Source organism: Nelusetta ayraudi, unplaced genomic scaffold (assembly GCF_046127955.1).
Source record: "Nelusetta ayraudi isolate G7.1 ecotype Tasmania unplaced genomic scaffold, CSIRO-AGI_Nayr_v1 ptg000013l, whole genome shotgun sequence".
Lineage (NCBI taxonomy): Eukaryota > Metazoa > Chordata > Actinopteri > Tetraodontiformes > Monacanthidae > Nelusetta > Nelusetta ayraudi.
The window spans coordinates 2,299,166-2,326,877 of NW_027466063.1; the positions used below are offsets into that span (position 1 = coordinate 2,299,166).

Sequence of the window (27,712 nt, forward strand, 5' to 3'; positions counted from 1 at the left end):
TTGTTTTGAAACGTACAACCAGTTTTACTTTATATACAAACGACATCTTTTCAAATTAATACACAAGCATCTGTCCTGAATCTGAGTCCATACTGTACGGGTGTATTTTCAAAAGACTATTAATTAATTAGCATTAGAGCAGAGGCTACATCTGATCGTATCGTTGATTGTTGCACTGCGGTCTGTCCTCGTCCGCCCTTTCTGTCCACTGATTCCTCTCTTGCTGTAAAATCACGTTTAAACTTAATCGTTTCTGTCCTTATTGTTTTGTTGCCGTTTTCTATTATTGTTTTCTCCTCTAGGATTTTGGTTGTGTAACACAGATATCAATCATCATGACAATAATAACAATTTTAATGATCATCGCAATAAACAGTGGTTGAATCACATAAAAAGAAAAGAGGTAATCATCATTAACGTGACAAACGGCTTCCTTTTCGTTGACTGTATTCCGGTTACATGACTTTCGAGCACTGTGACATTTAAAGCAAATATACTTTGGATTGATGCCTTTGGGAGTCAGCAGTATTAGGATCAAGATGACATGACTGTGTCAAGCCACTGTGACATTTTATTGAAAGATAGGGCAGCCTGTAAATCATGTTGAAAACACCTTCGTAATATTGTATTTTACTATGTTGTTGTTTTTAAATCTGTAAAAGTATCTGTAGATTGTCTTCATCAATATTTATTGCATTTTTATAATTCATGTACGAATTCAACATGTTGACTCCGTTTGAAACTTTGTTTTTTTAGTATTATGTGGTTCATAAAATAATAACTTGTATTTCATGTAGCCATGATTATGACAGCGTATTGTAATGGGAGATGGCAAAGAAAAAGAATTAGATTAAAACCATATGTAAAAATGATGACTGTATCACTTGCTGCAGACAGTATGCAGATGTTATGGGACAAGTTAGAACACACACACACGCGCGCATGTGCATGCGTGTGTGTGTGTGTGTGCATAATATCAATTTTAGTCATTTTAGTTGTTAATGCTAATAAATGTTTTGTTCATTTAATTAAAATACTTCAATTACAGACTAATTTTCAAATATGAGTCTATGTTGGCTGCCAGAATGATCTCAGGTTTGTTTTAGGTTAGTGTTTATTCTCTAAGGTCAGGGCATACTAATATTGTCTTAAAGGACAGCAGACATTTAGTTAATAATACATGTTGATGGGCAGACAGCCAGGCCATAGACTGCTTTAAAAGGGCATGTCTGACTCCCATTGTCCACATCCACCAGCCATGAGGTTGCTTCTACTTGCTCTTGCTGTGACTCTCACAGGTGAGTATGGAATTATTAATTTAGATCTAATCAGGACTTTATTCATGACATTAGGTACATTTGTGGGGGGAAATATTTTTTGTCAGACACAATGATAAAAGTTCTTGAAGGTTCACAAGTTAATCTGGGAAGTCTACAAAGATAATGTAATTAATTAAACATAGTAAATAAAATGATCATTTTGATTATAGGTAATAGTTCAATTCAATAATTAAAAAAAAAATATATATATATAGTTTACAAGAGATTATTTCTTAGTTTTCAGTCATACAGAAACACACTTCACAGTTTCAGGGATATATAGCATACAGACCAAAAGTTACATTTTCTTCAGTTTATTTCTTATTTATATTTTCTTTTTGTTTTTTAAAATTCAGTTTTTTTATTTCTACTTTTTATTTTTGAAAATTAAGTAACATTTATGTTTTATTCTGCAGCTGGGATCAGTAACAGCCGTGGTAAGTTACTGTCATTGCAAAAAGGTTATCATACAAAACCAATATCTGCAGCAAAAGTTAAAAAGTCCAAAAAGTTTGATCTTTTTCTCTGTCAATGTCTTGAAATCTTATTGAAGCATGTTTATTTTTTTCTCTGTTTTTTTAGTTCCAAAATTTGACAAAGGCAAGATCTATCATTACAAATATGAAGCAATCATCGAAACAAGCAAAACTGGTTTTCCAAAAGCGCTAATAAAAATAGAATCTGAAGTTCTGGTCAGTGCTCCCAGTGCAGATACTATCACCATGAAGGTAAAACTGATAAAATGTTTTTTCGATTTCTTCTCAGTATAAGTAATGAGTGAACTGATTATCATTAAACATATGACTCATTCTTATAGCTTAAAGATGTGGCCATCTCTCAAGGCAACCATTTGGACAATTTAACCAAAGCTGATCCGCTCTTGGCAGACCTGGCTGCTGAATTCCAGAAGAGCATCAAGTTTGAGTATAGAAATGGCTCCATTGGTCGTATAACTGCAGCATTTCTTAGTTCTCCATTTGTGTTGAACATCCAAAAGTCAATTGCCAATATTTTCCAGCTGACCATAAAAAAATCGAACCCCTATGTGCTGCAAGAGGTACTGATCAACCATTTTCATCAGTGTGTACAAGCAAAGAGGCCTGGCACGTTTACTGTGTTTTTGATTTAATTGTTTCCCATACCAGGCAGGTTCACAGGGAACTTGCCTTACCCGTTACCTTTGGATGGGTGACGAGAAGAGTGATTATTTGACACTGAGCAAGACTAGGGACCTGAACAGCTGCCGGAAGAGAGTTAGCAAGAGCTCCGGTTTGTCCTACACAGACAGCTGCGATGAGTGCGTTGCTGTAAGTGCATCCGTTTCCCTTTTAATTTTATAGACTTCTGGAAAATGCCACTTATTTTTTTCCTTTGTCTTTTGGTTTTTTACAGGTGAGGAAGTTCATTATATCGTCTGATTCCTACCGTTATTCCCTGAAGAAAGTGGGAGATCTTGGTATTTTCTTGGAAAATGTGACGTCAACAGAACAGATGGAATTGAGACCTTTCAGCTCCTACAGAGAGGGCATCCTCATGCTATCTAAGTATGTAGTTTATAAATCAAGAGGATGAGTGTCTGAGTACTCAGCTTGAGGTGACACAAGTTTGACTGACATAATGCTTTTGGGTGTTTGCAGACAAAAGCTACTTTTTATGAAGCATGAAAATGGTGAAGTGGTTCCTCCTCATTTGCCACATAAGAATATCCTCCCGGAGTACGAATTTACTGATGAGAGTGATTACTTTCCCTTCATTTTAAGCGATCTCAGCAATGCTAAAGCTCAGGTAGCGAGTTTCTCCTTATACCAAGTTTTGCTGAACCACACATTCTGAAATTTTTTTTTCAAACAACGGCAAAACAAAATGTTTCTCCCAAAAAGGCAAACGAACTCCTGGAAAGTCTGGTGAAAAACAATAGCAAACGTGTTGACGAGAAAGCCCCACTGGAATTTCTGAAACTTGCCAAAATACTGCGTGCGGCATCTAGTGAAGTGATGAAAAGTCTATGGGCTCAACACAGCAGATCTTCACAATACAGGTGAGTAACAAATTATCCAGAAAACATACCACAGATTATACAATGGTGTCTGTCTTCACAGGAAAGTGCTGAGGGAAGTTATTCCCTACGATGCAACCCACAAGTCTTTGGCTTTCATCAAGCAGAAATTTGTTGAAGGACAGTTATCTCCTTCTGAAGCTGCGGAAATGTTTTTAATCAGTTCGCAAATAGTAAAGACTGATGAAAGGACTATGAACATTGCTAAGGCAAGTCTGCCCTAAAATCTGTGTTGTTTTTTGTGTATAATACTGGAACTGTTATACTCACACAGATTTCTTTTTAACTCTCTTAGACACTGCTTGAGGACCAGAGGATCATTAAAAATGATCTTGTACGAAAAGTTGCTACACTAGGAGTTGGTTCCATGACTAAAAGGTGGTACATCAACACGCAAAGCAGAGACCTACCTGTAACGCTAAAAGTATGTATCACGCTTAGATGTGATGTTTCAACTTTTGTTGTAAATAATGTGATACCCCAACGCACCACTTCCCCATCTCCCAATTATTCCTTCTGCAGGGGTTACATGATATGTTGAACACATCCCTCCTTAATGAGGACAGTAAAACACTCACTCTTGCTATAAAAGCACTGGGTAATGCTGCACATCCTAACAGCGTGAAGCATATCCAGAAGCTCCTGCCCAAAAGTAGCCACATTTGTGGTATTCTGGAACCGCACGTTATTTTCGACAGTATCCTGTGCCTGAGGAAATTCGCCAAAGTTGTTCCTACAAAGGCGAGAGATGACATATTTTAAGTTTTCTGTTTCAAGAAAAACTTCTTCTTTTTTTTCAATTTTCAATGTGCACTTTCATTAACAATGTCATTGTTTACAAATTAGATAAAGGAGATTGCTTTACCACTGGTGATTGACAGTCACCTACCGCCAGACCTCCGTATGGCTGCTGTTATTGTACTGTTTGACACCATCCCAGACATCGCTACAGTGACTAATATGGCTCATTTCATAAGGTCAGAGAGGAATATGCAGCTTGTACACTTTGTAGTGACTGTCATGGAAAGTCTTTCAGAGAACCCGATGCCTGACCGCCACGAACTGTAAGAACCTTAAAAATGCATGTGTAATTTAACCTTGTTTGAACATTCAAGTTGACATTATTCAATGTTGTTTTTTAGCGCTGAGGCTTGTAGACAGGCTTTAAGGGATCTCAAGCGCTCTTTTCCAAGGATTACTCAACAATTGCTTTTGAGCAGAGCTATTGCCCACAATGTCTACAAAGGTAAGTACAGCAAAGAAAAATTTGACATCCTCAGTTTCAGGTTAAAACATTTAAGTGAGGTAAAATGTCTACTGTGTGTTTGCTGCTCTTTTGCAGTTCAAAACAGGGTCGGTCATTCCGTTATTGGTTATGGTATAAAAAACAACCTCTCGCCTTACGTCAGAACTTTAATAGTCAGGACAGAGGCCTTGATGACAGGAATTAGAGGTTCTCCTTTTGAGGTATTGTGATTATTTTACACTGCAAGTTGAAGCTTTGTTTATGCTTTAGTGTTCAAAATTGAAATATTAAAACGAGAGCTTGTTCCCAATGACATGATGTCTTGCAGATAGGAATCAGCGTTGATGGATTTATGGAGCTCTTCGCGAAGACATTCAGTAAAGACATTTCGAGAATTGACAAGATCAAGGAAATAGCAAGGACTGTAAGATGAATCTTAATGCATTTTAACACAATGTTATACTATTTGCTTAATGGGATTACACTGTTAAGAAAAATAAATATTAATGTGGTCATCGTTTTCTTCCCTGCAAAGCTTTCCAGTTCGGATCCAAAACTCCTGAGGAAGCTATGGTCTGAGCTGTATTTAGATGTACAGGGCCAAACTCTGTTATCCCTGGACATTGCCAAAACACTAGTTGATCGTACAGCTCAGGTAAATTGTCCTCTCTTGCATTGGTGAGCTGGTGTTTTTTCATGATGAAGTGGATCTCTAATTTTCTCTTTTGCTAATTTTTCCTCCACAGCTCCCTACTGGATCAGATCTTGTCAGGCAAGCTTTGAGGGAAGTCATTCCTCATTTTTCCGGGAGTATTTTCAAAGCAATGGTGCCTTTAGACATTAATTACATGCTGGCGACCAGTACTGGTTTGCCATATAGCATCAACATCATCGCTTCTGGGGTCTCTGTTGCTCATCTTGATGGTAATATTGCCGTCCAAATTTTCTGTCACTTAAGTCAAAAATACACACACAATCATACTAAAAAGCAGTGTTTTCAAAGGGTCCACTGCAATAACACCACCTCTGACAGATGACCACCAGCTTCTGAAGTCCAACATTAGTTTGGAGGCTAAGGCACTTTTAAGGTAAGGCAGTTACTGTTACATCAGAATCACAATACTTTATTAATCCTGCAGCTACTGCTGGTCAATAAGTCCATGCTTCATATTGATGTTAATAAGGTGCATTTATTTCATTGAAACAGCTTGATGAAATTCCAGTGAACAGTGAAAACTAGGCTAAAAAATAAAGGTTTTAATGAATACTTATGACAGACAGCAGAGTTAGACAACATACATGTATATATATATATACATATATACATACACATATATATGTATGTGACAGTGGCAGTTCTGTCACTATGCCTATGCCAAAGGGATATCCCTTTGGCCGAATGGTTAAGCACGCATGACTATTACCGGGGAGTCTGGGGTTGGAAGCCCGCCCGGGTATATATATATCCCTCAATATAAATGTATGTAAGTAAACCGGAAATACATAAATGTAATCATTTACAAATCCCCTTTGGGAATTTTTTAGTTTTGCCTTACAGTAGTTGTGCAGAATGCATAGTATGCAAAGTATAGCATAAATTACATGAGCAATTTAAACCAAAGGTACTTCAATAGCACCAGGTGTAATATTGCAATTTAAAAACTTTTAACCTTTAAGTGTGCACTTGTAATGTGTAATATCTTGCAATATCTGTTGCAGTTTCTTGCTACTAGCTCCAACTGTCACCCTCAAGTTGAAATGTTTTTCTCTTTACAGCGCCGTTGCTCATGGCACGATTGCTGTTGGAGTAAATACAAACCATATTCAAGCTCAATTAAGGACCTGCGCAAAAGTTGTTGTAAACATTCCAATATCAATCAAAGCAGATATTGAAATGACCAAGAGGAAGTTGACCCTTACTCTAAACAAATTTGGGGAACGCAAAGTCCTCTCTGTAAAGTAAGTCCATTTTGCATTCCAGTGACGTGCCTAACCCATCTTTAAAGTTAAGTTGTCTAAAATGTGTTTCTTTGTTCTGCAACAGAAGTAAAAGTAGGCCAGTGGTAAGAAACCGACGGGATAAGGAGGAAAAGGCTAACTTGTTCTTTCCAGTGATAGAGCAGTCTTCAGTGTCACCCTCATCAGCCGAGGACATTGTATGTTTGATTCTATGTTTACTTTTTATTTCCACATAAAAAAAAGAATAACCCTTTATGAAATGAAAGTTGTGACGTCTGTTTTTGGCATTGCAGTCTGCCTCATCTGAACCAATCGTTCGTGCTGAGAAAGATTTGAGTTTCTCCAGCCATGATGAGAAAACTCTTTATTCAGTGATTGGCGGAAATCTTGTAGCACGCCAGTCTAAGGGACGAAGCAGTGAATGGTCAGACTGTATCATGGGGCAGTGTGAAGCATCTCTTGAAATTGTACCAGGCAAGTTGTTGTTTTTTTGTTTGTTTGTTTTTTTTGTGAAAAATATAAGCAGCAATATGGATATTTTTGGATTAAGGTGCTGTGTATCCATTTTTGTTTGTTACCTTTTTCTGTTTGGTTCCAGCTAACAACAGCATAACGCAAGTTCAAATCAGCAGTGCAGCGGGTGCAGCGGATCTCATGACAGTGATCAACCAAAATGAGGAAGAGGAAATTCTTGAGGACAGAAACGTGCTGATGAAACTCAAGAAGATCTTGTCCCCTGGTCTGAAAAATCAGACATCCTCCTCCAGCAGCTCCGAGAGCTCCAGCAGCGTTGCTTCTTTTGAATCCAGCAGTTCTTCCCGAAGGAGCAGTTCCATGAGCCAGAGCAGCAGTTCCAGCGAGAGCTCAGACAGGGAATCTAGCAGCTCCTCCAGCCAGTCTTCCAGCTCAAGTTCCTCTGAGAGCAGCCATCAGACCCTGGTGAGCGGAAGCTTCTTCAGATATGCAACAATAATGAAGAATCAAAAAGTATGGGAAAGGAAATTCATGTGCTTACTTATCTGTAACAGCAGGCCTATGAAACCGGCATGGAAAGTGACTGCTCTGAGATCTACAGGGTGAGTTCAAAGAGCTACCAAATTCTACTGGTGAGAAACACAAAGTTCTAAAAATTACAAAAAATAAAAACATCTCTGTTTTGCTTTTTCAGACCAAATACTCTACTAATTCTGAACACAATGTCACCACATTGACCTTGGGCGTCAAAATCATGAAAGGGAAAAGAGTCTCGAGGCGTCTTGCGGCATCAATTCAACTGAATGAAGCTCTTTTGGAAATGCAGGTGGTTATTGCAAGCCTGTTTGAGGAGCATTCCTAGGGAATGTGTATTAGAGGTTCAATTGTGAGGGGACAGAGGCTTGTGGTTTAAAAAAAAGTTATTTGGTGACAAGTCTAACACAAAATTTAACATGCATTGCATAATTTACTGCTTTAAATCATTCTCAGGCCAAGGTGGGCTGGGGGAGAACGTGTCGTCAGTACCGTCTTGATGTCACAGCTGAGAAGATTCCCAAGGGAGGTCGCGCTATTTTACTGTGGCAAAGACTTCCAAGATATTTAGTAAACGTTGGAAAGCGGTAATGCCTTTGAATTTATTGTGGCTGCAATATATATCTATGTTTATATTTGGTTATTATATGTAACGTTTTTGTCTTTGACTAACCTGACCTATATGTCCGAATAGAATTTCCAATTGCATTACCACACATGCTGAAGCTTGGGGGTTTTCTTTGCAAGAAGTCCGAAATCCTCCCAAGAGGGCTGAACTTCTTGGTGTCTCCGATAAAGATGTAGTGACGATCAAACTCTCTGCCCCAAGGGTGGGTTTTATTGCTTTAGCATACGGACAGTAATCTCTAGTTACTTTTTAAACAGGATTACAAATCTAAGATCTATTTTTTTCGATTGACAGTGGAATGTAACAAGCCCGGAGTTGATGACTGCATCTCAACTGGAGGCCCCCCAGGACAACTTGGGTGCCAGGATGTTGCACATTATCAGCAATGTTAATGCGGGTGAGCTTATTGAAAGGAACAGGTTTTACCGACCAGGAAGGATCACCACAGTTACTCAATTCTTTCTGTACATTCCAGCCAAGTGCACCGTGGCCCAAGACACTGTGGTCACATTTAACAACAAGCAGTACAGGAGTGAGATGCCGCACATTTGCAACCAGGTTTTGGCTCAAGATTGCACGTCAGAACATAAGTTCCTGGTGCTGCTGAAGAGGGACCTGATTCTGAATCAAAATCACATCAACGTGCTGGTCGCTGACCTGTAAGAAACTCAGCATTGGTCTCGACTGTGGGAAATAACAGATAACATTCGGTATCCACACTATATGTACTCTGTGGTGTTTTTTTGTTTTTTTCATCATTTACAGTGATGTTGGCATTTATCAAAGAAGGAATGTCATTGGGGTGACGGTGAATGGAGTGGAAATCCCTGTCAGCAGTCTACCATATCAGCATCCCACAGGTTTTTTTCCCCCCACCGTCAACATCGTTTCCATGTATTCATCGTCTGAATGATGAATTCCTTATAGTTTGAACTGAAAATACGGTGCCAACCCAAGCTTTATACATTTCAGGTACCGTTCGCATCACACGAAAGGACCAGGGCATTTCTTTGTTTGCTGCCAGCCACGGTTTGAATGAGGTCTTCCTTGATTTGAATGGATTGCAGGTAATGCAGAGAAGCTCAAGGTAGTTTTGCATGTGACAGAGAAATCCTCGTCTTGGTAAGAGCGCCAAAACTCGCTGCTTTCTCCCCCAGATTAAGATTCCAGACTGGATGAGAGGATATACTTGTGGAATGTGCGGACAGGGTGATGGAGAATACACGGAGGAGTATCGCACACCCAACGGACGTGTGGCCACTAGTGCACTTAGCTTCACCCAATCCTGGGTCATCCCTGGAACAGGCTGCAGAGATATTTCCAGTAATACTTTCTTTCTTTTGCGTCAAGTATTTCTGTTACACTGGGTATTTGCTTGCAGAAATGACCGAAGAGAATTAATAGAATCACAATTTGCTTTTCGCAAGTAAGTGTGAATATTAACAAAGCTTCCTTTCTTTCGTCACCATTTATCAGAGTGCTTCCTGGCGACTGAATCTGTGAAGTTGGACAGGCAGATCTCTCTCCACGGCCAGGACTCCAAATGCTACTCTGTGGAGCCTGTGCTGCGCTGCCAGCCTGGCTGCGCTCCAGTGAGGACCACCTCTGTCAACGTTGGCTTCCACTGTGTGCCTGCTGGTGAGTGAAACAAAAAGACATCACGTGGCCATGCCCAAATGCTTCCTTTCTCAGTCAGTTCCTTAATCGCACCATCTCCACCGCTGCAGAGTCCAGCGTGAACCGCGCCGAGAGTCTGAGCCGCATCTTCCAGAAGAGTGTGGACGTGACAGAAAAGGCAGTGGCTCACCTGGCCTGCCGCTGCAATCCTCAATGTGCCTAATTTCACTGCTTTTGGCCAAGCTATGTTTAATTCTTCATGTCCTCACATTCTCACTAATCATTTCTGAACTGCAAAGGCAAATAAACTTCTGAAGCAAACAAAACACATCTGGACTAAAATTGCTTGCAGCAGTGCCTCATAAACACTGATAGCAAAAGGTCAGTCCTTGCTTGACTGAATCTGGAAGGTTTCTTGAGACTTTTGAGGACTCCAACTCATCTGACTAATCGAAAAAAAACAAAAACAAAATATTTAGTGGCACAGCATTCAAAATAGAGTAAGGCTATGGAATAAATTTAAGAAGAAAAAGAACAATAACCTAAAAATAAATCCAAAATTATGTAGATAAACTGGGGAGTCATCATCGATCAAAATCCAAAACTCAATTTATCAATAAGAGCAAATAGAGCATAAACAAAGGACTGCTACTCCTTCTGCAGTCCCCCCCGACAGAGCAGCAAAGACTCAATCATAAATATCCATTATTCAAGTAAACAGCCAACTACGTCAATAAATTGGAGATACAACAAAACAAACTAACTTGAGGAAAACAATGGTCAGTAAAAGTTCTATTTGATTAATTTCGACTTTTGCAAGTTTTTGCAATCTAGGACGAAGGAACAAACACCTGGCCAAGAATGTTGTCACTGCAAAACGTGTCAATCACTCAAAAGTGCCCTTAGTGACATTAGAAGTTCGTTTCAACGTAACCTTGTGTAATGAGCACTGACAACTTCATGACTCTGGACTTAACAATAAAGATTTCTAGTTTAAAAGTTTACACACAGAGGGAAGTTAGAGTCAGACACGAGAGGAAGAGAGGAAGTAGAAAATAAAACAGGAAGTGAAGACAAAACATGAAACATGAAACATGGAACATGACACAAAACTTGACTAATCTCAGTCCGTAACACCTTGAATCATAGCGTTATAATATCATTATCAATATGGAGATTTTGATGTGTGCATTTTCTTCTGCCTTGACGGCCTCTCCTTCTGCTTAAGCAGCCGCAGCAGAAGGATCATTAACTCATGACTCTGCTGCTTAAAACTACACTCCAACTGTATATTCGATAGCTTGGCGCAGGTGGGCCCTCTGTCATGCAGACACGTCAAAAATCATCCGGTCATCAAGTGGCCGCGAGTGGATGCTACCTGTGTCACCTTTGCACTGGTGGACTTGGACACCCCTTCCACCGCAGGTGTGGGGTAGTAAGACAGCACATAATTATTACACCAGAATCAAAACAATACACAATTATTTTTCATATGTAACAACATTAATATAAACATATAGTGGTAAAAACATGTGCTGGAGTCGCATACCTACATAAGCAGCTAATTTCCAGGACGACAAATGAGCTCATTTTGTCATTTTGCATGGGCTCGGCATTCAGTCCACTGTTTTTTTTTTGTTTGTTTTTTCAGTTTCATGTAGGTCTGTACTTTCCCACCCACTCCTCACACAGTGTGTGTCCCCTGCAGTCCTGACACTCATCCAACCGTTGACTCTGGACACGAGCGAGTCCGTTAAAACACACACTTGATTCTTCGGCGTGTTCCGTCTTTGATTCAGTGCTGCTGAAAGATATTTGACCGAGAGTCAGAGATAATCATGGTGGCACAGCATAGCGACAAGGCAAGGCCAAGAAAATTAGCGTAGCGTCACAGTTTTACCTGTGTGCGGGGATAAGGCACGGCGTCCAATGCGCTGCAGCTGTTGATGAAGCTGTGAGTGAAGCACATCCGGCTGAAGGGCGTCTTGACTCCGACATGCATTCAAGGACGGTTTTTGGGGCCGGCTTTGTTGTGGCATCAATTTCAGCTGCAGAGAATAGAAATAGCGTGAAAAAAGTCAATTTTCAAAATTCAGTCAGGACCACGGAATGAACTTTATTACAGCTGCAAATTTGAATTTTGGCAGTGTGGCTCTTTTCTTGGACTCCCCTGCCTTTCAAACAGCCCGCTTGGCAGCAGCAGCAAGAGGCAGGAGGCTGAAGAACCCACTGATGTGGGCCTGATCAACATGGCCTGCCAACGTCAGCTGACGAGCAGGAGCCCAGCGTGGCTTGATTACGTGGCCTGCATGAAGTAACGCTATACTGTCAGAAAGTGTGCCGTAGAGACTTACTGATCAAGAAGGCGCTTTTAGACTTTGACAGCGGGGGTTTCTGTAAGTCCGCAACTGGAGCCAAGTTCAAAAACTGGTCTTTGAGCCACACGGCCCGGTCCTCCTCGAAGGCCTTCCTCTGCAAAGACGAGCCACGGCCAGAGTGAGTTGCGTCGGACGTTGCTTTTTGTTTCAAACCTCACTTCTAACTCATTGACATGAAGCGCGAGCGTCACCTCTTCCCCGAGTCTTATCGCTGCCTCTGTGAACTTCCTCCTCTCCCTCTCAAAGAGCCTCCTCTGCTCCTCCAGCCGCCTCCACTCCTGCCCGAGGCGTTCCTTCTCCTGCAGAATGACGCAGTTGCTCAGCACGGACGCCGTCTCCTCGTCGCACTGGCAGCTCAGCTGTTGCTACAAGAAAGACGACGACAGTGGGGTTTTCTTTTGTTTTTTTCTAAAAGTGACAGACGAGCGACGGTTGGAGTCATGGGGACTTGGTGACGTGTTGAAAAGGCAAACATCACGTGAAAAACCTGAACCTATTATCAATGTAAGTCAACTCACCTGGAGGAGCTGTTGCTGCGTTTGAATAAAGTCTTTGCAATGTTGGAGCTCAAGCTTAAGTGTGTCCATCTCTTCTTCACAGGGGTCCTTCAAAACGGAGTCAGGGGTCTTACTTTGCACCATCCGAGCCGACGATACTGTGTGTGTGTGTGCAGGGGGGGGTTCAGAAAACGTTCATTTTTAATTTTTGCAATCAATAATGTTTGCACACTGGAATATTTATGTGATAATTCACGTCAAAAGCGTCACATTACGCATGTAGAAAGTAGAATGCCACAACGAAACATACAACAGCAGTTGCATGTGCACAGTTTGTTCACTTCAGAAAAGTGATCACTCCAGTCTGCCCCCATCTGTCTGACGTCACATTTCGGCATCTTTTTTTTTCCTAAATCTTGATACAAGTCTTTGTAACAGGACCTACATTCGCTTTGCGCCATAAACTACATATAAAATGAGCTTATTGGTGAACACAGCTGATGAAAGATACCTTCGCTGTCCAGTCGCTCAACGTGGCTCTTGAGTTGCCGCCACTTCAGGCAAATGCTGTTGGTCAGCTCCTCGCAGGAACCAACACAAAACAGTTCAACTTGTTCTTTGCTGCACTCCGAAGCCTCCTTGCTCTCCCCCGACTCTGGCTGAAAGGGTAAAACAGTGCTTTTGAAAATTGTTTCGAAAACGTCTTCTCAGACGTCAGTTCAACTATATTTCGAGCCATTAGCGTGCTCTTTCAACATGACCTTGTTGACCTTGTTGTAAAGGCAAAAGCAACATAGAATGTAAATGTTGTTCATTATCAAAATAAATACAGGGACCGCTATTAAAGAGCAGCAGCTATTCTTTGGACTACACTTTAAGGAAGAAAAAGGAGGACAGCTGCTTAGAATACCTGTGTGCTATCTTCATGATGACTGGCATCTTTCAGTTTCTCTTTCTTGGAACGTAAAATAAACACCATGTCCTTTTTCATCTGCTGTAATATTCTGTTAAATTCCGCGTTCTCCTGCAGCAGCTCCTTCTGTCGGGTCTCATAGTCACTTAGGAGAGTCTTGTACATTTCACCCTCGTGCCTTCGAGTGAGAAAGATTGATGTTTATGCAGTTCAAGGTTAATATGTGATTTAGTTAAAACACCAGATGATTTAGTAGAGAATCTATTGTGATGGCTTTTTAAAATGAAGTTATCACATGTGGTGCTTTGTGATTAACATTTGACTTATCAGTGCAATGCAAACCTACTTTGCCTCTGTCTTCTCAGTTTTCCATAAGCTTCTCTTGCCATTAGCTCTCCCAATGCTGTTTAACACATCTATAGCTGTAAAAAAACAAAAACAAAAAAAAAACAATACATATATACATACATCTGAAAACAAAGAACTATGAGTCTCTAAAACATGTTTAAACAAGATTCTGACCAGACTTCAATGTGTAATTGTGAGGCCACACAAAAATAATTGTTTTCAACCTTGTTTCTTGTCCTTCCTGTCAACTAGAAGTTGATTTAAGCGCTCCTTCAGTTTGTTAAATTCTCTTTCTTTCCTCCTCATCTCATGGTTGTACTGACTGGCCCGGTTAGCAATTATGCTCTGAAGTCTGTGCACCTGACAGAGCGAAACAAAAAAACATATTTTTTAGTGCCGAGCTCATCAGGCTGCGAGAAAAAAGGCAACTAGCTTCAAGAAAAGAAATTACCTCTTCTTTTTCATTTTTTAAGGCATTTTGCAGACTCTTCACCTGCTGCAGGAGCCCTCGTTCCCTCTCAAGAAGTCCAGTGTTTTCTCTTTTAGACACCTCAAGTTGCTCCTGCGTTTGCAGAATGTGATAGACGTTCACCTGACCCATTTACATTCTTATCATTTTCAGACAACAATATGTTAGCAGTGATCGCCGCTATCAAACTAACAGACTGTCATGTTGCTGACCTTCAGTCGAGTTCTAATGAGCTGCAGGGAGTCCATGTTGCTGCTTGACCTTAGATTCTCCACCTCCAAGTTTTCCAGGCTCCGCAGGCTCTTGTGGTGGAGCTGAATCAGGTCATATGTGCAATTTAGGAGGGACACCACATTTATCTCTGTGCCACCACCAGAGGCTGTCCAAACAGGCTGCAGGCCAAGAGATGACACCTCCTGCGAGAACAAGGGGAAACACTGAAACTTAGAACGCTGTGGTCTTGCGCTCAACTTCCTGAGCCATCAGTCATATTAGCAGTCATTTAGCTCGAATGGGAAAAGATACCGACCTGGCTGACGTGCAAAAGACATTCTTGCACATTGTGTTCTGTGCAGAAGGAGCTCTGAATGAAGGATCGTCTGTGCATCAACAGCGATGATTGGCTGAACTGCGTCAAGGGGGCTGCTCTACATTCTAAAGAGGTGCTGCACGTACCCTTGACATCTGGGAAGAAAATTCAGTCAAGCATGAAGCGACTGCACTTTTAAATGTAACCGATCTGAAACTCAACTCAAAAGGTCCCCTGTTATGTCCAATTAACTTTGCCCATATTTCTCTGACAGAGCTACGTGCAAAACTTGTTTCTATTTTGGTTTGACACAGAAAAGACTGGGATGAAAAACCTGAACTCACCCAGAGAAGACTCAGGCATGGTTGCAGTGCAGTCTCTATAGGCTACGTGTCTGGGGGATCTTCTACATTCGGATGGCACGCTCAATTCACAACACAATCCACCGAGACACTCCTGAAATAGAGGATCAGATTAGCAGAGCCAAAGCAAATCAGTGTGGATTAAAAGGTAACGGAAGTGCAGGCACAAGAAGCAAGCAAGTCATATTAGCTATTACTGGCTGCGTCACCATTTTACATTCTTCATCATTGCTTTTGTTATTTTGTATTTTATAAAACTAATTATCAGTGATCTTTTTTGATGCTTTGTACAGTTGTACATTTTAACAGGTTGGTGCAGGACAGACATCTTATCTCAATGCTCTTATCATCAGCTGACCAGACTAATCCCAGACACGCAGGACGGTGGCGATTTGTCTACAGAATCGTGCACGCGCTCTGTCTCTCTCTCTCTCTCACACACTCACACTCACACTCACACACACACACACACAAAGAGAAATATATGATCGTGGACAGAAGATCATGGACACCAGAATCTAGAATTGCAACTTTTTTGGCTGTTGGCAAATAGATTTTAGGAAGTGGTGTGTGGTGTGAAACTCAGTCAGACCTTGGTTTTAGTCAATCAAACCAAGTGGACAGACGGCACCAATTAAGCATCAGGGCTTAACATGACTACACAAGAGCTGGAACAATTAATTGATTAATCAACTCTAATTGATTAAAAAAAAGAAGAAGTAGAAGAAGAAAAAAAGGACACATCGTCGTCATCAAACATAACACTTAAACATTGTTTTTATTTTTATTTTTATTTTTAAATTTATTTGAATCAAAGACAATAATCAACAGACTAAACATTACCAAAAAAAAAAAAAAATCAATAGCAGCAACCATATGAGCTATATACAGTTTTAAACTGGTAAATTCCTAGAAAACGAGAGATGTTTTTCATTTATTGGATTCTTAGTGGTGACATAAATGCAACCCATCGTTACAGCTATTCTGCCTTATTTTGTTTGGAGTAAGAAGAGTTAAACACAGTCATCACAAAGTACCCATTAAATAGTTGCGTATTTGGTCAGTTGAAGTGCGAGAACGAGGACTAAGGCGAGAACATTAATCAGACAGGAGAACGTTAACCAGATTAGGTTACAAAAATAGTGATATGATGTCTTTCTCAATAATAATAATAATAATAATAAAAGAGTTGATGCATACACTTTTTTTTATTTTTCATTTTTCCTCCTTTGTTTTCTTTTAACTAAAATGAGTTACAGGTTACTGTCACAGACTTGCTTCTTTCCCGTGTACCTCGTCTGTGAGTGGCTCTCTAACGGGGTCAAAAGACGGAGTTGGGCGAAACAGTGGCCACTGACAATGACGCTGGACACTTGCTAACCCTTCGCATAATAAGTGGGCTACTTACAGAGCTCTTCTGACATGTTCACCTATCGACGAGCGTCCGAAAGAAAACAAAAATGACCTCCGACTTTCAGTCCTGTCTTTTCATTTCACGGTCGTGGCTGTCCCGGTGTTGCCGCAGAAGCTCATCCAAATTAAATCACTCGCTGTTGCACGCGAACTAAAACGGACGCCGATTGGCCGAATCGTTGTCTAGCAACCAAACATTGCTCAGTGTGATTGGCTGGAGGGGCCGCAGACGGATAGACAGATATTGAAAAGCGAGAACTTCAAATGCGGTGAATGATACTTGAAGAAACAAGACGAACGCAACACAATTCACAATCAATACATATATCACTTCTCTACAAGACATAAATGAAGAGACAATTATTTGTATTTTCTAAAGTCATTAATGCAGCACTGCTTTTTAACAACAAAAAGGGCTATGTAAACTTCTAACCACTTAACACTTAATATGCAAAACATTCCACTTTTGGATCAGGTTTAGGACTATTTAGTCCTCTTATATTGTTTGAGTACACATTCAACACCACAAAAGTCACATTCTGTTTGCACCATACAAACTCATCTATTTTACAGTGACTATCTACAGGCAGAGGGACCTCTGAGGCCAACTGTTCCGAGCAGTGGGTCATCCTTCTTTTCTTCAAGCCACCATGTTGTCATGTCGCCTTTCCCCTAAAGCATTAAAATAGAGACAACCATGAATGAGAGAAAATGAAGACATCATAGTGGATATACCCCATGAATTTATAATGAAGCCATTGGGGTTTGATGGGGGCAGAGAGCAGCTGCTGAGGCCACTGCTTAGCAAGACAAGACCTTTGGGATTTAAAATTAAACCCCTCCCCCATGGCCACATTGGCACCACCCAAAAAGGCATCTTGGGTTTCCTCACTAGGTGTGTAGTAGGAACACCCTGATGATTCAATACTCTGCTGAAAAATAGAGACACGCCTTAGCTTTTGAATTTGATACGATCTTCTCAAATCCCAGCTTGCTTTGTGCTATTTAAGATAGTTGTAGTTAGGCCATGTCATTTGTTCAAGAGTATCACTTACCTACCACAACCCACTCATCTTGTCCAGAGAATTAGTAAAAGCCTCGTAATTTATCCAAACAAGTGTGATCTCACTGAAAGAAGTCTTATCTGCCTCAGCAAATTCCCATGACATTTTACTGCTCCCAGTAAACTAACAACATTATGTTTCACTGCTCTATTCAGTGCTTCCAGCACAATAAACATTCCAATCTATTATATAAAACACCTTGACGACCTTGCCAATGAACAAAAACGTCTCTCTTCTGCGTAGAAGAGAACTAATCAATATGCCATGACTTTGTACCTTGACGTTGAGAGTTCCTCTGCATGTCAGAACATAACCTCCGAGCGTATGCAGCAGGTCAGCTGTGGCCCCGCTCACCTGGATCTTCAGAGCTATCAAAGAGGAGTGTATATTAGAGCTTGATAAAACGGTATTGTGGAAACTAAGATATGAGTTTTGTTTCATTAAAAATCTGTAACTGGCCTCTGCGGCATTTCTTTGGTTTTAAAAATCCCTTTTGCATGCCACAAGTTGATGGAAAAAGTAAACTACTGTTTCCCCACTCCGCAGACAAGTTCTTAGTCCATGTTAAGACAGCTTTGTGCAGCTTTTCTTTTTCTTTATTTTAACCTTCATTTCTTTTCTTTTTTTCTCTTAACCTTGCTTAGCCTGGCAAAGCAGATTTTGAAGAGATACTTTTTTTCAACTGTGGCCTGACAAGACGTAAGAGGAAGGGGGTAGAAAGGCACAAATACAAAAAGGAGGCTTTATAATAATATGCAGTTTGTCCACTCAGAGTTACCATCACTCGTTGATTCCATCCTCGAAGCGGTGTTTACAGTGTCCCCAAACAGACAGTAGCGGGGCATTTTGGTTCCAACAACTCCAGCTACAACAGGTCCTGACAAACACACAAAAAGTTGTTGACGATACTTCAAAAGTGTCGACATTATGACATGAATGTCATGAAGCAATCCCTTTATTTTCTTTCACCATTTATCATACACTCATGCTTGTCTGCAGGGTCTGAGCCTGTTCTGGTTGTCAGGGGGATGCATGACTTGGACAAATTGCCCAGGATTTATTGCAGGTACAGAAAAGAGAGAAGAACATCCAAAATATAAAATCATTAACGGTAACAGTACCAGAGTGGATGCCAGCACGAATCTTCAGCTGTGTGTTTGGTTTATGGGGGATCTTGAAAGTATGGCAGACGCTGACAAGATCAACAGCCATGCTGGCTATCTCTCCAGCATGATTGATGCCATTTTCTTGTGGGACCCCAGAGACCACCATGTCTGGCGCATCAATTATTCAGTGAAATGAGAGGAAGGAGGAGGAAAAGCAAAAGTCACAATGAATCGTACGTATACATCTACATACATACAGGCCAAAAAATGATACACTCCCAATTTGTCATGTAGGTAATACTCACAGGCGTCACCGATGGTCTCTACTTTGTAGACATCATAATTGTCAATAATGTCATCGAATGTGGTGTAGAGCTGGTTGAGGAAGTCCACCACCTGGTGAGGGGTGCTGGCACCAGACAGCTGCGTGAAGCCTACAATGTCACTGTCACCGGAAAGATACGAATAATCAAAACATGTTCAGACATGTGCAAAAGAGTCTGAAAGCCAACCATCTTTTTAAGTGAATTCCTGTTCCACACACCTGAAGTACACAGTGGCGTTGGCAAAGGTTTGGGCCTCAGCCACCCGACCCTGACGAAGATCATCTGCCACGGGTTTTGGTAACATACCTAAACAGGATGTCATGACTTGAAACGTGTCTGCAGGCTCCTTTTAGAGGAGCGTCGGAGCTGCTGTATTTATTTTTTTCTACCGCTAGGTGGGAGTGGTTGCACTTCAAAATCTAGACTAAATTGAACCGCTCATCCAGTTTTCTATCACTGCATATCTCACACTGTCTCAGATTCAAGGCAGTGTGACACAGATGCAGGCCATTTAGAATTCCCATTTGGTCTGATGTGTATGTCTTTGGACTCTGGCAGGAGGCCGGAGTGCAATATGCTAACTATTATGCTAACTCTTCACAGAATAGCCAGACCAGGAATCAAACCCAGGCAGGGCTAACAAGAGACACCAGCGTGCCGCCCAGAATGTTTTTTTTTTCTTCTTAATATGCCTTCAATTTAGCACATGCAACACTCGCGACGCACTGTATAGCAGCCGGTCTGTCTTCTGTTTCTCTTGAAGAAGGTCCTGAGTCCTCTCGGCCACAATGGACTCCAAATGTTTGCTGTATTTCTCCATCTGCAGCAAAAGAAACAGTTGTTTAAATCACAATTTCAAAGAGATGCAGTGTAAATGTGACAATCAATCTTCTATGCTTAAGTTTATGCAATAAAATATATGTCCTCATTGTATTTTGATTTAATGCACAGAGCTGTTACCAGGTTCATCATCATGTCCACGGGGCTGACTTTGTGTGGGTTCATTTTGTCCAGCATCTTCTTCACCTGCTCAAACGTCGGCCTCATCGTGACATTTTGACACCAACACTTCTTAATTAGCTGAACAGAGGGGAAAGGTTTTACCGGAGATGACACTTTTAATTACTGTTCTTAGGGTCTAAAGCTATGGTGCCCACAAGCACCAGGTAGGCCCCCAAGGACCTCACGAGCAGCCCCCAGGCCTGTTCTAAAAATAGCACAACTCCTTGAGATGCAGTTAAAATTTTATTTTATCCAAACTTAAATTGTTAATATTAATATACATGATAATTGTTGACTGTTATTTAGAACTCCATTAACGTGATCACTGTCTTCACATAGATCAGTATTATGAATAATCACAAAAAAACTCAAGGCAAACTGAGAAAATGTGTCTTTCCAGTAGAGTGTAACAAAGTGTTTGTTTGTCCTTCAAATGACTCAGTACCAACGAAATAGCTCCCAGGTTCAAAATATTCAGTGACCCTGGTCTTAAGTTATGCAAAATAGTCTTCTCTAACACTATCAACTGGAACGGACCTCGCAGTAGTCTCCTTGGCTGGGACAGTCTGTGTCTGCTTTTCCAGCTGTGATCTCAGGCAGAGGGGGGCGCCACATGACGTCCATTCTGATGCCCTCAGCGTGGCCCTGTTTGAAAAGACCCTTGGTTAACAACAAAAAAGCAAAGACCAAACGAAAGAGGGCAACCTCCTTAACCAGTTACTGCACTCACTGCACTGAGGTAAGAGCGAGTGGCAATCTCAACCAGAATCATGGAGTAGCTGAGGGGAGAAGAGGAGAGGATAGTTATTACCAAAGGTACACTTAGAAATTAATAACACTTTCTGCACCAACATGATTCAGTTTCCAGATTTTTTTTTTTTTATGTAAGTGCGTCTGTCACAAAAAAAGCCAAGAGGAATGATAAACTCCATCACACCTGTAGACATCTGCTGCTGGCGTCATGTTAGAGCTGCTTCCCAGCATCACTTCTGGAGCAATATACACACGATTTATGTCCCCATAGTTGAAGTCGTGACTGCCACCTCCAAACTCCTCCTTCCGGTAGAATGCAAGCCCATAATCTAAAACCAAAAGTCAGAGAGTGGGCCACAGGGTCCCCGGATGCACTTTTCCACCTTGTCGTTTCCAGAGGGCGGTAATGTGTCAAGCCAAGTCTGCCCAGGAGGTTCATATAGGAGCCATGCTTGTCCAGTCACGTGTCGCCGTTGTCGGCGAATTGTTACCTGAGATTTTGCACACCCAGCGGTCATCGATGATGCAGTTCCTGGAGTGAAGTCGACCATGAAACAACTTGTGCTGGTGGAGGTATGACATTCCGCGGGCAACGTCAGTGGCAAAGGACAACCTGCACCAGAGAAGAGCACAGTCCAGTCCGTGGATAAACACTCAGGGTCCCTTATAAAGTTCACATTTAAACATATATTAATGGCATTCACTTAAAGTCTGCTCAGCACTGTGGGCTGAATGCACCAATGTCATGTCTGTAGATTATAAACTGTTAAGGTGAATGAAATGTTGCAACATGCGTGTTATCTTTTTTTGTCTTGCCTGAAACCCCAGTTGATGGGAACGTCGTCATTCAGCAGCACATCCGACAGGCTCCCCTTGGGGCAGTGCTCCGTGATGATACTGACGTACGGCACTTCGATGGAGCCACCAATGAATTTGCAGAGATTGGGATGATCCAGTTGCCTGAGGACAAAATGATTACCAGCACTTTAAATGGTCTTGCCAGTTAGGCTCGATTATGTCACCAGTTTCCAGTATTTCTATTGTCTTCTTCTGGGTAGCTCTCACCGCACTTCCTTCACCTCCTTCCTAATGTTCTTTGAAAGGGTGAAATGTCGGTTTTGGATGTGTTTGACCGCCACCATCCTTCCATCACTGCAACACAGACGAGATGACTAAGTGCTCTGTAATGCCCACAAGTAATTATGATCATAATAGTCTTAGGATTGTCAGTTCTTTCTCTGTGCAGGAAAGAATACAGTTAAACAGAATAATGTCACTGTGTCTCTCACTAGATTCCCGGCTGGATGAAGCCTTGTTTGAAGGAGGTGCTGACTCTGTTGCACATGATGACATCTTCAGTGTGACTGATGGTGGAGGTGCTCTTGATATGCTGCAGGCTAGCGACGCTGTCAGTACCCATGCCACAGTGTTTGCCTACAGACAACAGACACAAAGTGCCAAGCATGTCTATATAAGGTGTATAAGATGTAGTTTCCCAATTTGGGATAAGTAAAGTACACATTTTCTATTCTATTCTATTCTATTCTTTTCTATTGTATTCTATTCTATCTGATGTCTCGTCTTGTCTTGGTCTTGAGTAAAGGGGTTCTCGTGAAGCGTCTATTATTACGCTCCCTTCTGCAAATGATGACGAGGATCTGCAGATAAAGTAGTGGAGCCAGTACATACAGTAAAATGTTAGCAAATTTAGCAGTCGAATTCATCAAATTCAAAGATTAGAAAGAGCTGTACCAATGTGGTGCTGTGGTCAAGGCAGTCTTGACTACATCACTACTTTCACAGCTACAAGGTTCAGATGTTTTACCAAATATTATGTCCTTGTAGTTGATGATCCAGCTTTCATCCCAAAACATCCTCTGTTTCTGGTACTGGAGCCACTGCAGGATCAGATAGACATCAGCACATGAGACATGTGTGTGTGTGTGTGTGTGTGTGTGTGTGTGTGTGTGTGTGTGTGTGTGTGTGTGTGTGTGTGTGTTATACACAAACTGACCACCATGGTCAGGATGAAGCCAGTGCTGAAGAGGGCGACTGGGAGCCCGATGGCCACTTTGATGGTGATGGACATGGGGCAAATGCCGCAGTCAGCAGGACAGTTGAGACAGTTCTCTTCAAGTTCACAGACGTCATCGCCACACACTGAAACACAGATTGTCAAAGTCTGTCATATTACATTTAGTGTGATAATATAGTACTTGGTTTAAGTCTAAAATAAACTTGCTGGTATTGTCTTTTATGAATAGTGTAAATTAAATTATTACTACTTTAAATTCAAATTTAGATAACATTGACTATTATAATGCTACAATGCAGTATAACAGAATAGTATTGATAGTAAATTGTTTGCTTATTATGCTTGTCAAGACCTATTTTTACCACTAAATTGACCCAGGGATCTTAAATGTTTGCCCTTATTGTAGAAGTTGATTATTTCATCCTATTTTGAGCATGAATAACAAAATAAGTTCATTGCAAATGCTGAGGAGTTGGTTTTTGTGTGAAGTTGTTGCCTGTAAGACTTCATGTTTTTGTCTCATCTGCAAAATCTTCTATTTTTTTGCTGAGCAACTCAGTCGCATACATGCTGTTCAAAGTAATTTGCGGCAGAGACAGAACTCTGCACCTCCTGTTGACTTTGCAAATCGCTGACACATTCAAGATGCACGTTAGCAGACTGGCCTTGAGCGCTGACAACAAGCACTTTGGACTCCAGTGCCGCATGCATCTGTCCTATTTTGATATGAGCAATGACGGAGGTGACTCCCACATGGATCAACACCACCTGCAGAAGAAGACATGAATCATATTCACATGGCTTTTAAGATAGCAAAAACTTGTAAGAAAATAAACCTACCACTTCACAGACGATAATGTGTTTGAGACTTTAATGTCTGAGCTGGTTGTAAAATGAATCATCAAGAGTGACAAAATGAAGCATCTGCTGCTCAAAGCTTTTCTTAAGAAGCACCATTAGGATTTTTTGAATAGCGGTTAATCATATTTAACATATTCAATTCTTAAATAACCCTTATATCACTCAAATTCAATACGTGTAATAAATACTCCCATCTTGTCTGGGGGGATTTGTTCCAGCCAGCTCACCTTTGATGTCCAGAATTTCTGTGTCATTTTTCCGGCTTTGGACACAGTGTGAGTCACGATTTTGCCATCGTCAGGAATCCAGGGGCCACAGATCCCACCTTCTTTCTGTTAGTACATACAACACGTTTGCCATAGATTTATTTTGTTGCCCAAAAAGGTTCATAGAGTTCGTACATACGCTCGTATTAAAAATCTCCGTGGGTTCAACAAGATGTGTTTGAGTATACACCGCCACTGTGTCGCTGCTCTTTCAGGCACTGTTGAAAGAGAGCTTCATTAGCCTGGAAGGACAATTGTGATTGAATCTGTATTTTAAAACATTTTAAAGCTTAGGTGCCAAACTCTGGCCTGCGGGCGCAGTGTAATTATATTTGGTCCGCAATCTATTAAAAAATCACGACCTAGAGCTGCCCCGCTGGTATTATACGGCACATGCACCGCTAATATTACAAATCCCAGAATGGTCCGCTGCTCTTCTGGCAGACTTTAACAGACTATAAGTAATGTTTTTTTAGGCACTTTTTTTTTTTTCATTTTTTCAAATATCAATGTTGACCCACGACTTTGTCTAAGTTTTAAATCTTGGCCTACTGTGTATTTTGACTTTCACACCCCTGTTTTAAAGAGTTAGAGTGAATTTTTCAAACTGGATTAAAAAAGGAATGAAGCTCTGTGTTCTTACGCGTTTCCCTTCTGCCCCTACTGTTGGTTGGTTTGTTTGCGCGTACCCACCATGAGACCAAGAGGACAGGAGTGGATATTGGCGTGATACACACAGCAGTTCATTTCATTGGCACTGTTCCAGTTCACGGGGCACTCGTGTTCGTGACAGAACCGTCGCGCTTCTGATGCATTTCTACAAGGAAACGCAGAGAGACCAGTGATTGGAAATGACAAACGCCTGACAGAGTCAAACCAAACAAACCCTGCTCGTTTAATCAAGCAGCCTTATTCATTATTGTCTTCAGTTGCATTCATGCTTATGCATTCTGTATATTTTTCCATTTGTTATAAAGTTGCCATATGGGCCATTTTGAGTGTCATTTGACGAGCTGGCCACCGACATGCAGGCATATTTGTGTTGTGGGCATGGCAGACGCTGAAGATTCTAGGGGTGTTTATGTAATTCACTCACCCGAACTGGAAGATCCTGTTCCTGACGGCGTAGTCGTAAAAAGAATCCAAGGCCGTCACAGTGTACGAGACGTTGAACTCCTCCCCGTTGGTAACTTTGTCTGGAGGACGCTGCACCCAGGCCATTTCCAGACCTGCAACAGCACCAGGTTCACCCGACCGTCCGCACTCAACTAACTGCTGCACACACTTGCACAAACAGCAGCTTCAGACAACCGTCAGCCGTGGGAGAAAAAGATCCAAACCAACCAACGACAAACTCACCGCCACAGCTGATCATGTTGTAATCGTTTGGACTGTTGATGGGCCAACAGTCGTACTCAGTGTTGTCCAGATCGTGCCAACAGGTGACCTCCTGCAGCCAGGCAGAGAGGGTGGGTGGTTGAGCACTGGACTGGACTGGTTGAGGCAGCAGCATTTTTGTGTACAAATGGCCAAAACATTTTTATTTTCTTGAGAAACAGAAATGTCCTTTGGTGGTAACCAAGCCAAGTCTGTTTCTTTAATCACTCAGTGATGAATTTTTTGCAAATCAACAGGAGCCAACATCGCATCAACAAGCCAAACAAGACCAGATGATAACGGAGTAAGAATTGTGATTACAGGAAATTTTGGAGTTCGCTAAATTGTCAGCCGAGGGAGAACTCACCAGCAGTAGGCTCAAGCAAAGCAGGGATGCCGCCGTCCACAGAGACATGGCGAGGCTCACCGATGAGGTCCGACCCACTGTACTGACAGACTGAACGTCAAGTCTATGTCCACACTCACTCACTCTCTCATTCTGAATCGCACAACCACCCTCCCACCAAATAGCTTGTTCCCCCTTCAGTAGATTAGTCTAATCAGCAGGAGAGGCTCTCCAATCACAGTTCCTTCAAGTCCTCACTCACAAGCTGCTTCAACTAACCTTCACCATCCGGACAACGCCAGCCTCCCAAATCTTGATCTAGTTTAGGTCAAGCAATAAGGCTTGTCCATGATCTCCGTTCATCGTTGAAGCCTTTAATCAGCTCGCAGCTATATAAAGAAAATATATTCTACTGTTGGTACTTCAGAGGTACAATTGTACAACCAAGTAAAAGAGCCTCAACCACTGAAAGCTGAGAAGTGGTCACTGACATGAGATGCAACTGGGACAGTGTCATGGACATTGTTGAGTCCAGTGTTTGTCCAGTGTTGAGTGTTTTATTCTTCACATTTTCCTCACAAAGTTGCCAACAACAATAAAGGTGACTTCAGCAAATGGGAGGAAAGACATGTTGATGAAGCCTCTGTTGGAATGAGTGTTTTTAAGCATAGCCGCCTGTGAAATCAAGAAAGGCAATAAATTAGTTTAAAAAGAAAAAAAAAACCTTTTCCATACCCCAAGAAAGTGTTCAGGGATGTGGATGAAATACAACGGGCGGGGATAACCTCCGATATGATGTAGATTACTGTTCTCGTTTTGCACAGGGGTTAATTATGGAACATATCTAAGTACTGGGTAACATGTTCTTCATTACTGCCTTCATATCATTGCTCTGAGATTTAAACAAGACCAAACCATGCCATCCATTTCTGAAACCTAAAAGACTTTGTGGAAATGGATGATCTCAGCAGAGCTGCCACCACTCTACAGGACCTCCAGGAGCAGGCTTACAGAAGGCTCCTGTGAACACGGTACAGTCGCTGCAATAACTGGGCAGTTTCTTAACAAAGATCACACGAGTGCAGTACCGAGTTTGGACTTTGGTTCGAAAGACCACAGTGGGATAATATGGCGTCCGGCTCATACGCAGAATAAAAAGAATCGGGCATCAGATGAGGACAGCGCTACAAAGCAAGCTGCGCAGAGAGTAAGAGGGCTGTGGCTGAAAAGAAGAAAAAGTTGGTGCTTGCATTTCAAGCATGTTTACTTGAGCAAATTAAAGAGCACGGTTGGTGTGCACCGCATGACTGACTCAAAGAAGAAACCAATGGATGCGGGCGCATGCATTTCACCCTTCCTCCAGCTCATTCAGTTTCAGAGCAGCAATTTATATTGTTTTGCTGCTTTACAGGCCAGGGGACGGGGGGGGGGTTCTTCTTCTGGCACAAGAGCCAATCTTGTATTTTCCCGCCAGTCTTGAGTGCAATGAAGGAAATTACCCTCATCAGCAACTGGTCAAGTAAGTCACAAGTGGCAACTCCTGGTAATCTCAAGCCGATTTATTACGATTACAATTACCGACTGCCGCAGCACAAGTCACAATAGGGCATGGGAAAAAAAACACACGCACGCACAAGCATTAGCAGGTATTATTTTAGCGACGGTTATTTTAATCAGCGGACAGTGTGACTGTTTAAACAGTTATAAGATAACTTGGTTTGTGCGGGTGCAGGAAGAATGCTCGCCGCCTCTTTCACCCTGCAAACAAACGCAAGCAGACAGTGACAGTGTCTGTCAAGAATGATGACAAGTCTCTGTTTTTGCAAAGTTAACA

General features: G+C 41.6%; 3 protein-coding genes across 4 annotated transcripts; 1 reads left to right on the forward strand and 2 right to left on the reverse strand.

Moving 5' to 3' along the window:
• Positions 1-936: 936 nt before the first annotated feature.
• Positions 937-10,159, forward strand: LOC142885841 (vitellogenin-2-like). Its single transcript, XM_076022579.1, has 32 exons — positions 937-1,298; positions 1,736-1,756; positions 1,902-2,047; positions 2,137-2,376; positions 2,465-2,626; positions 2,712-2,863; positions 2,957-3,104; positions 3,200-3,357; positions 3,419-3,584; positions 3,671-3,799; positions 3,898-4,116; positions 4,222-4,439; positions 4,518-4,621; positions 4,718-4,842; positions 4,950-5,045; positions 5,157-5,276; positions 5,368-5,545; positions 5,625-5,709; positions 6,398-6,580; positions 6,666-6,673; positions 7,131-7,519; positions 7,612-7,656; positions 7,749-7,880; positions 8,045-8,175; positions 8,283-8,418; positions 8,511-8,613; positions 8,692-8,875; positions 8,982-9,076; positions 9,189-9,283; positions 9,374-9,539; positions 9,693-9,854; positions 9,944-10,159. The coding sequence occupies exons 1-32, from the start codon at positions 1,226-1,228 to the stop codon at positions 10,054-10,056; spliced, it is 4,482 nt and encodes a 1,493-aa protein (XP_075878694.1). The 5' UTR covers positions 937-1,225; the 3' UTR covers positions 10,057-10,159.
• Positions 10,160-10,838: 679 nt separating this feature from the next.
• Positions 10,839-17,280, reverse strand: LOC142885925 (afadin- and alpha-actinin-binding protein-like). 2 transcript variants are annotated; one of them, XM_076022732.1, is made up of 14 exons: positions 16,738-17,280; positions 15,312-15,423; positions 14,968-15,122; positions 14,651-14,854; positions 14,421-14,531; positions 14,194-14,329; positions 13,968-14,043; positions 13,619-13,799; positions 13,220-13,367; positions 12,730-12,866; positions 12,403-12,576; positions 12,188-12,305; positions 11,734-11,881; positions 10,839-11,637 (listed from the first exon to the last, which is right to left on the reverse strand). In XM_076022732.1, exons 2-14 carry the CDS (start codon positions 15,328-15,330, stop codon positions 11,487-11,489), a joined length of 1,758 nt encoding a protein of 585 aa, XP_075878847.1. In that variant the 5' UTR covers positions 15,331-15,423; positions 16,738-17,280; the 3' UTR covers positions 10,839-11,486. The 2 variants fall into 2 exon arrangements, with proteins under 2 accessions (XP_075878847.1, XP_075878849.1); XM_076022734.1 differs by having other exon boundaries at positions 10,839-11,634; positions 16,738-17,279.
• On the reverse strand, positions 16,558-26,398 carry LOC142885842 (atrial natriuretic peptide receptor 2-like). Its single transcript, XM_076022580.1, has 22 exons — positions 25,515-26,398; positions 25,252-25,384; positions 24,849-24,972; positions 24,117-24,221; positions 23,631-23,796; positions 23,008-23,153; positions 22,819-22,891; positions 22,283-22,427; positions 22,059-22,145; positions 21,810-21,953; positions 21,485-21,606; positions 21,178-21,322; positions 20,971-21,019; positions 20,778-20,885; positions 20,199-20,318; positions 19,965-20,058; positions 19,457-19,544; positions 19,218-19,357; positions 18,928-19,080; positions 18,585-18,683; positions 18,083-18,174; positions 16,558-17,414 (listed from the first exon to the last, which is right to left on the reverse strand). Exons 1-22 carry the CDS (start codon positions 25,666-25,668, stop codon positions 17,319-17,321), a joined length of 2,583 nt encoding a protein of 860 aa, XP_075878695.1. The 5' UTR covers positions 25,669-26,398; the 3' UTR covers positions 16,558-17,318.
• Between the last annotated feature and the right edge of the window lie 1,314 nt (positions 26,399-27,712).

Bases quoted from the DNA above. Each gene is read 5' to 3' on its own strand.
- LOC142885842 (XM_076022580.1), bottom strand. From the start codon at position 25,668: ATGCTGCTGCCTCAACCAGTCCAGTCCAGTGCTCAACCACCCACCCTC. The intron at 19,545-19,964 runs GTGCGTCGCGAG...CATCCTGTTTAG, and splicing joins GACAGACCGGCTGCTATACA to GTATGTTACCAAAACCCGTG. The intron at 19,358-19,456 runs GTGTGTGGAACA...TTCCGGTGACAG, and splicing joins AACGCCACTGTGTACTTCAG to TGACATTGTAGGCTTCACGC.
- LOC142885841 (XM_076022579.1), top strand. From the start codon at position 1,226: ATGTCTGACTCCCATTGTCCACATCCACCAGCCATGAGGTTGCTTCTA. The intron at 5,277-5,367 runs GTAAATTGTCCT...TTTCCTCCACAG, and splicing joins TAGTTGATCGTACAGCTCAG to CTCCCTACTGGATCAGATCT. The intron at 9,855-9,943 runs GTGAGTGAAACA...CCACCGCTGCAG, and splicing joins CTTCCACTGTGTGCCTGCTG to AGTCCAGCGTGAACCGCGCC.
- LOC142885925 (XM_076022732.1), bottom strand. The intron at 12,867-13,219 runs GTATCTTTCATC...ACACACACACAG, and splicing joins TGAGCGACTGGACAGCGAAG to TATCGTCGGCTCGGATGGTG. The intron at 12,577-12,729 runs GTGAGTTGACTT...TCTTTCTTGTAG, and splicing joins CGCAGCAACAGCTCCTCCAG to CAACAGCTGAGCTGCCAGTG.